Source organism: Lygodium microphyllum, chromosome 28, assembly GCF_053477565.2.
Source record: "Lygodium microphyllum isolate KBCC chromosome 28, Lygodium_microphyllum_v1.1.10, whole genome shotgun sequence".
Classification (NCBI taxonomy): domain Eukaryota; kingdom Viridiplantae; phylum Streptophyta; class Polypodiopsida; order Schizaeales; family Lygodiaceae; genus Lygodium; species Lygodium microphyllum.
The window spans coordinates 118,654,336-118,663,598 of record NC_141162.1 but is presented as its reverse complement, the minus strand read 5'-3'; the positions used below and the strand labels follow the sequence as shown (position 1 = coordinate 118,663,598).

Below are 9,263 nucleotides of genomic sequence, written 5' to 3'. Positions count from 1 at the left end.
GAAATCTACTTCCATGAAAAAATGGGAAGACACAACGTTTTTGCAAAAGAAGTATGTTGTCATACCCATCACCAACCACCTGACCTTGTTTGGCTCTCTCTTGTGAAACAATGCCTTTGAACCTATGTGTTTATTAGAGGGTTATTTCAAATGCATGACATACATTGTAAGCAGAAAATAATAATGCACAAGCTTACCCTTTATTCTGCACAAGTGGCATCATTTCTTCTAGAAAATGATTAAGGTCCACCTTAGTCGCCTCCTACTTGTCTTTTTTTGTTAAAGATTCAAACAACATCTGCCGAGCAACTAGCATCTGTATTTTTCATGGGCCTCCCTTTTCGATCTTTAGGACCGTGCTCACAAGCCTCCGCACCTTGTCAAGGGTTGCCCTCTTTGTGCCCTGTTGAACACTGTGAACATGTTCCCCAACACGGATCACCAAACGTGTCATTCTAGGATCTAGTGGCAACACATAATAGATCATGCATTTGCAAATGGCTGCACAAGTAGCAACATTTTGACAATAGTGACATGTTATCTTGGAGTTTCCCTCACTTGCAGGATAACCCATGCTCACGGTTCTATCTAAGTGACCATGGAAAAAAACATCATTCTATTTTCCCTCTGTTATGTAGTAAGGACAAGTGATCCTGAGACATTGAAGACTTCCAAGACAATAGCTCAAGCGCACAGTGCACTCAATTGCCTTATTTTTTTGTGAGGGCTACAACCACAGGTGACCATCATATTTTTGTTCCATACCCATCATTCATTTCTTGCTATGTGTGGCTGGAAGCTCAAAAGCAATTGTGCCATTATACTCGATTGGGAGCTCATCCACCCTTCGTGGAGGTCCACAGAGCGCTAGTAATTTTTTCAATCTACCCGTTCTAGCTTTCTCCTCAATGAAGGCTACAATGGAGTTATCATAGGAAGATAAGTCCTCGCTTTGGCTGCCCACACATAGGTCCTCCTCGACATTTGTGTCATGTAGATCCTTATGGATCCCTCCGTCATTGCATGCACCTATTGAAATTGTTACTTCATCAACATCCTTCTTGTTATCTGAGGGTATGTCAAGACACACTAGAGTTGATTTGCTACAACCAAGAGTACAATCAATGTAGTTGTCAATCTCATCTTCTATTGACTCAATACTGTTAGAGATGCACACATAGTCATTTGAGTGCATGATAGAGTAGGTGGCTGATAATGTACTATCAATTAGATAGTGCGCATGCCCTTGATGATCCCATCTTGGAGACACGATGACGTTGTTTGCTCCACCATCATTCTCTATGACGGCTTGCAACCCCTAGAATTTTTGTGTTGGAGGCAATAGATTCTGTAGGTAGTACTCACTCAAAAGAACCTCTCCATTTCTTAATGAAACCCTGTGCTCTAAGCAATCACTGGCTAGTCTCCATGTCAAAATAGCAAAACTCGACATGTTGTGCCCTCTGGTGGGTTAGTATTTGATGAATAGAAGAAAACTCTGAATAGAGCTCACAGTGTGTATTTGATGAAGAGAAGGCAACAATTCACTGTCGAATGACCGTGTAGAGAAAAAAGGGAGGCATGGAGGAAGTTATAAGAGGGTTAGAATAACCTCGAAGCTATAGCAACTGTCACTACAAGCAGAAATGACTAAATAATGAATATGCACACTCATCAAAATTTAAGAGCCACAGTCATTCATCGACATTTAAGAGCAATAATAAATAAGCATAATCATCAGAAATTAAAAGAAAAATTTACGACTCAATCACCCACCATCCTTTACCTTTATTGCCCTCTATCATTTTGACTATATATCTAACTAAATAACCAACTATGCACTCATAATTAAGAGCTCTCGCCCCCATGAGTTTTTCAAAATAATGTTGTAAATTAGATTAAATTAATATTTTTAAGATTTATTTATGTTGTATTAATTACCTAATTATTTAACGGCTAACTAATTACCTAATTACGTAATTACCTAATTATTAATTATTTAACGGCTAACTTACGAGAGAGAGACTAACTAGCTTATTAGTCTCTCTCTCTCTCTCTCTCTCTCTCTCTCTCTCTCTCTCTCTCTCCTCTCCCTCTCTCTCTCTCTCCCTTCTCTCCCTCTCTCTCTCTCGTGACACACACACACACTCTCTTTCTCCCTTCTCCCTTCTCCCTTCTCCCTTCTCTCCCTCTCTCTCTCTCGCGAGACACACACACACACACCAAGGCAAAAAGACTCTTTCTCCCCTCTCTCCATCTCTCTCTCTCGCGACACACACACACAAGAACTCTCTCCCCCCCCCACACACACACTCTCTCTCTCACACACGTCCCTCCTCCCTAGACCTACAGTCTGGACCCTCCTCAGACCTACAGCCTGAACGCCCCGTAGCCCTTGCCCCGCAACTCCTGCCCTTGTTGAGATACGCCTCTCTGAAGCAAAATTCTCAATTGTGTGTGCTAGCATGGTGCAGCTCGATTGTTGAGGTTTGTGGTGCAGCTCCATTGTGTCCGTTAGCGTGGCGTGTGCAGCTCCAAGTGGCATCGTGCAGCTCCGCGTCCGCGCAATCGTTGACATACAGACTCCAAACGTTGAGATTGATGCCCCCCAATCGTCCGCGTCCGCACGGACGATGGGTGGGCTTATGCACCTCCGCGTCAACGTGGCGTCAACGTCTTGCACATCCTCTCCCACGTCAGCGTGAGCGTCAACTCTCCCCTGTTGCGTCAGCGTCAGCATGGCGTCAGCTCTCCCGTATGGCGTCGTCCGTGACCTTAGCTCTCCCGTGTGGCTTATGCACGACGATGGGTGGGCTTATGCACAAGCCCCCCAATCGTCCGCGTCCGCGCGGATGATGGGTGGGCTTATGCACAAGCCTATTTTCATTGAATTTTCTAAATTAAAGAGGTTCATTGTGTATCATGAGATTGATTGTGTATTAAAGAGGTTGATTGCGTTATTAACCTTAAAGAGGTTGATTGTGTTATTAACCTTAAAGAGATTGATTGTGTTGTTAATCTTTAACCTTAAAGAGATTGATTGTGTTGCTAATCTTAAAGAGATCAATTGTGTTGTTAATCTTAAAGAGGTTTATTGTGTATCTATTTGCAAGTGCAGAGAAAGTTATGGCACCTAAAAGAGTGCTTAGAAAGAGAAAGAAATGTGTGTCACCTCATAGTAGCCGTGAAGTCTGTATGAAGCTACGTTCAGGATGTGTTCCTGGGCAGAACTTAGAGCAAGAAGCATCATTGCGTTTGAGATCAATGGACACTCCTTCAACAAAGAAAGGACGTGGTCCAAAAAGATGTGTCTACATTGATGACGAAGCACAAGTGGATGGGGACTCCAATACAATTGACAGGGTTGCGGAGCACACAGGTAGTCACTTATGTGTCCATTTCATTTACATATGACTGTTTGTTCATTGTTATGTATTATATATGATTGGTTTAATGCTACTATTTTTTATTGTTACTTATTAATATCTGCTCCTACAGAGACTAATGTGCACCATGATAGCCTAGATGACAAAGAAGAGGTGAGTGGTGATAGTGATCAAGGGGAGAATGATGATGAAAAAGAAAAGAAGCACTCAAGGAACTTAGGCAAGCAAGTCTCTCTAGGACTGATGAAGGATGTGCTGAGTCAATTTTATATAAAAAAGAGGACGTTGCCTCCTCTTGTGCCTCTTTGCAGATTGGTGGCTCATGAGGCAGTCAGATTTGCTACGGATGATGCCCAGTGGTTGATTCCTTCCTTTGATTCCACTGGTTATCTTGAGACTATGGGACACTTCCTTGTGTCAGTTGAAGGTCCGAGAGGGGAGACCATGACTGTGACAGCTAGCAATCTAGATGAATGGGGTCCAATATGGCATCAAAGAAATGAGGACTTTGAGAGGGATCTTGGAAGAGAGTGGCAAGACCTTAAGGGTAAAAAGTTATTGGTTTGGGATGGAAACCACAGGCTTAAAACGTGGTGGAAATGCATCAAAGAAAGTAAGTTGTCCACTATACATGCAAGTATTGAATGTTTGTATCCCATTCTTATGTTTGTTGGTTTTCAATTACAGAGTACTCCGACTGTGCTCACTACCATGTTAGTGTACGGTGCCAATTCATTGAGGTGCCAAAGGTGAAGGAAGCAGAGCTACTACTCGCACTAGACACCACCAATGCATAAGTCTTCTTCCTTTAACTATGCTCCTCTTTGTAATATGTTACACTTACATTCTCATATTATGCTTTTGTTTGTTTTCAATAGTATTTCCAGAGCTCATGTTACTCCAAATATTGCGCATTAGGTGTATATGTTTCAAAAGTTTGGTATTGCAAACAAAGACTCCATTCTAGATAGATTGAGTCCAGCCATGAGGAAGTGGGCTAAGGTTGAGATGAGTATAGAGGCAAGGTATTATCATGGTGTTGCTCCATGGTATAACTCTCCTTCCGGTTTAATATCTCACCTTGTATGGAAGGTGATTTTCTATCTATGGCTCACTTGTAGGAGATGTGCTTTTCTATATCTAATTTAGTTTTTTTTTTTTTGGAATGATAGGATGAATTTCATGTCTTCATCTCAAAAGAAACTGCGAAGCTTGAGGCTCTTGGTCTAGATGAGGTAGAGAGGAAGAAACGTTTGGAGAAGGCTACAAGGGTGGAAGAGGAGCGCCTTAAGGATAGGGGTTACAAGTACCTATCCATTGCTAATCCCCAAAATGGTGATGAGTTCTATAAGTTGTTATTTGGGCTAAAGTGGGATGATGCAAGCATGCTCAAGATCACAAGAGACAAGCTGTATTGTCTCACAAGCTCAAAAATCCCTGCGGAAAGGTAATTTGTATATATAACGCAAGGTGTGTGAATGTGATGCTTTTTTCTTCAATGCTTTCTATTTGTGTATATTGTTGTGCATCACAGGAAAAAAATATTGTTGCATCTTATGAGTCTCACAAAGGCCAAAGACCCCCCAATACCCGCATTTTGGTGATTATAAGCTCTTTCGGGTTTACATGAAGAAAGAGACATATTGGGCTCACTTGCATTCAGAGGCACTACTTCAGATTGAAAGGATACAAGTAGAAGGTCCACAGCTACCAGATTCATTTGAGGAGTTCTTTAAGCTTAACATGAAGAATCATGTCATGCAGGTTGACTCAATGCAGTGCATTCATATTGATTTCTTACATCAATTTACATGTTGCATATAGCATTGCATCATCATTTACTTTGCATTAATGACTATGTTGTTTTGTGTATAGCATCAACAAGTTTTTTGCAACACAAAAGATGCATCTTTATAGCAAAGATGGAGTTCCATGTCAAGAGGTGGATCGATTGATATTTGCGGATTTTCCTACAAGCTTGCTTGTGGATGCTCTGGTCCCATTCCATTGGGTAAGTTATGCTTTCTATCACACAAGGTTTACATCAAACTCACTTCTCATATATCATAATGCCAATGTTGTTTGTAGAGGGCATGACTATTCCCAAGTGGAACACGTCCTCAAAGGGTCTAGTTATGGGTTGTATGGACCTTGCTCGCGAGTATTTGGCCGACTAGGGATTCTTAGTCACTATGTGCTTAGCAGAGCATATAGGTGAGTTTATTACGGATGCGGCAAGAGTGGGGCTTGTGCTTCACCGCACTTGGACACTCATGTGTGACTCCAACGCTTATCGACATCCCGTTACTAGAGAGGCGGTAAGATAACAAAGTTGGATACATTGAACGTATGGTTGTATGTTCTAAATAAAGTTTGTGTTACATGCTTTAAATAAAAACATGGATCACTTATTCTATTTCCACTCGTGAATAGGTAGTTGATCTTACTGTGTGTCTTTGGCATCGTGCTGGTCATGTTGTGCCTTGCTATGACACAGAGGATGGGGAGAAGATTTCAGAGAGATTGTTTCCAACGTATCGTAGCTACATGATGGATGATTGTGTCTTTCCCATGGACGTTGATGGTGTCATTGTCAGAGGCGGAGCAGAGAGGTCTCATCTTTTCTATCGGTAAGTAGTCTTGCATGTTTTTGCTCTCAAGTTACCTTGTATGGTATTTTCATTGTTTCTACTTGCATGGCCGCAAAGATTCTGTATCTTGATTGGTGATATGTGATTGGTGATATGGTTAGGTGGTTACTAGCTACATTTACGAAGCGCTACGACTATGTTTTGGATGTGTTTGTGGGGTCTGGTGGTTTGGCGCGGGCCAGTGCAGAGGAGATGAGACATTGCATGTGTCTAGAAATAGATGATGTGCTCTATGGGGAGTGTTTGTCCACCATAGTGTGTGGACCGGTACCATGTTGAGAGAGTGTGTGTGTTTTTTTTTCGAGAGACTCTAGACATTTCATTTTGTTACTACTTTTATATGTTTATTATACACTTCGTCATGTGACTATGCCCGATTTTGTCTAAGAGATTACATGCATTGGGATCTTTGATTTGTTTTTAGGAAGAGTGTACCTTGTGACTATTTGACACGAATATATTTTACTAGTTTTCCGTTGGTTTTGTTTTCTTGATGTGTGTTCATGTAAATGCAATGTGTCGTACTCCTTAAGTAAGAGTGAATAATTTCTATTTTCTTTTTGTGTCACTTTATGCCCACAGGTAGTATGATTGTGAATTAGTAATCCTACTATGAATGTATACATGCAAACCACACATGACATGAGATATTTCCATGTGGGGTATGCTGCAAAGAGATATTTATATGCAGAATGGATATGTTGCACGAAAAAGCTCGAAAAAAAGAGATTAATTAGAAAAGAATGAAAACGAAATCCCGCAAAAATAAAATCCCCCTCTTGTAGTTGCCTGGTAGAAAAGTGATGACAAGGCTCAATCCATCATTAATCTTGAGTTGGATGATAGCTATATCAATCATCTGGATACATGTGACATGTCCCATGACACTTGGAAAGGATTTGATACTTTGTTTGGTGCATAATCAAAGTCTTCAAAGTATGGTTTATTAATTGAATTTTTCAAACTAGACATGAAGCCTAACACATTTGAATTACATGGAAAATCTCTTAACCCACCTTGCAGGGATCAACATTGAAATGGATGAAGATGTATGCATTGGTGTTTTGTTAAAATGCTTACCTCCAGACTATGATTATGTCTCCCACTACTTTAATCAGCATGCTAAATCTTAACCTTGTTGACATTTATGCCTCTCTATTGGAAGAAGAAAAGAAGATCAAAAATAAAGAAGAGCCAAGTACTTCTAAGGATGAACAAATGTTGTATGTCAGTAACAAGTACAAAGTAAAAATGACCAACTAGTTTGTGACTTCTGCAAAAGGACCAAACATACTAAAAATTTTTGCCATGCCAAAAAGAGGTATCAAAATGCCTATCTTGTCATTGTGAAGGAAGAAGAAGGCCATGGACATGAAGAAGTAGAAGAAGAAGAAAATCATCAGGAGTGGAAGAACAAGCCTCACTAGTCCTTCTATTCACACTACTTTGATAGAATTTTTTGAAGCCTTGTATAACCTTGCCATAATGTTCCTTTCATAAGCTTGTAAATTCCTCATGTAACCTTGATTATAGCCTCTATATACTTTGTGAAGCCCCTATTATAGCCTCTAGATACCCACCATGTTTTTGGTACCCATACTTATCTTTGTTTGCAATAGCCTTTAGATGATTACCACCTTTTTGGTGTGCCCACACTTTGGAGGTGGTTGCTCACTAAAGCCTCTACACAATTTGTGTCTTTTTTGTTGTGATTGAGGAGGGGTATTGAGAATTTAGGAAATCACACCTATTGTAGTCTCTTTTTATTATAGAGCACTTTGGTTGGATATACAAGTTTGCTGAATCCCATAAGCATAGTGGTGAAAAGTGCTACCTACCCAGAATACTATAAAGCATTATACTTACTTATCATTTGAATGCAATGTCATAGTACTTTTATCCTTTCACTCAAGTCTCATTTTCCACTTACACAAGATTGTGTTTATGAGTCCAAGCTTCAATCTTGGAATCTAATTCACTTGTGTAATAGTCGGTTGTCATATCTATATCTTCACGAGTCTTGTCTTTATCTTCCATCCTCCATAGCCATGCTCTAGATCCATGCTTTTCAACACTAACTCCAAGGGTGGTGGAGGATATCATAAATCTCTCAGCAAGGCTTGGAAGGAAATGACCATAGAAAAGAATGAGACACCCCACGAGGTGGTAACATGAGCCTGCAGATTACTAGGAAGACAAAGTGGCACAAAAACATCTAGGACTCTAACTTAGAGGCCCAGATGGCTTTCTGTAGTACCTTAGCACATGAAAGGGAGGATCCTACCTACATGCCCTACCCAAGAAGGATTGGAGTTAACTTCAACCGAGAGGTGCATGGTAGGTACAACCTCCCTTCTTTGACCTACAATGTAAATGCCTTGAATCCTAAAGAAAGCCTAATCTTCACTGAAAGGGACCTCCACCCCCATCAATAGAATATTTCCTCAAAGACTTCTCCTCATGACCAGATCATGCATTCATCACCACTTGTAACTATCTTCTTATATTGTGAATATTAATAAAACAAAAACCTACTATAGAGGAAGAGTAGTTACCACCCCTCTTTTTTATATCAATTTCGAAAACAATAGTTGTGTAAGCAATGGTGCACCTCATGATGAGAACCACCCTTTTGTTGCTAGCAACATTTTGTATGAACCTATTAGAAGACATGAGTGATAGTAGATTCACTATGTGTAACCACCTATTTTTGACATCTGCACCACTCAATGTAAGAGACAACTTGAAGGGGTATATGTAGAGCAAGGTCTTCCTAAGTAAAGCTCTTAAGCCTCCACATAGCTTGGCATCTGCTCCTGAATGGCATGCCACTTAATGTGCTCCTTTATAATTCCAACAAAAAAAGAGAGATAAGAAAAAGAAGAAGAAAAGAGAAGAGAAGAGAAGGAAAAGTAGCAAAAGAAGGAAAAAGCAAAGAAAAGAAAAAGGAAAAGGAACATGACAATGAAATCAGCCCATCTGTACTCTAAGAGTGTCACAATCACTACACCTAGGGACCACCCTAGCTCTCCCCCACATCACAACTCAAGGCACATCAAGGGCATGATATGATTGATAGACATGTCTCCCTAAGTCACTAAAAGCACCTCCATTTACACAAACCAGTTCATCAATTATGGGACAACACCTTAGGCTTGCCTATGGTTCTCAATCCATCTCCCAATTCCCCCATCACTTGCACAATGCACTACATGGTAAGGTAAAT

At 40.5% G+C, this 9,263-nt stretch overlaps 1 protein-coding gene across 1 annotated transcript; it reads left to right on the top strand.

The window, feature by feature from the left end:
• Positions 1-3,195: 3,195 nt before the first annotated feature.
• On the top strand, positions 3,196-7,170 carry LOC148011909 (uncharacterized). Its single transcript, XM_087670431.1, has 3 exons — positions 3,196-3,363; positions 3,501-3,933; positions 7,061-7,170. Exons 1-3 carry the CDS (start codon positions 3,196-3,198, stop codon positions 7,168-7,170), a joined length of 711 nt encoding a protein of 236 aa, XP_087526557.1.
• The last annotated feature ends 2,093 nt before the right edge of the window (positions 7,171-9,263 follow it).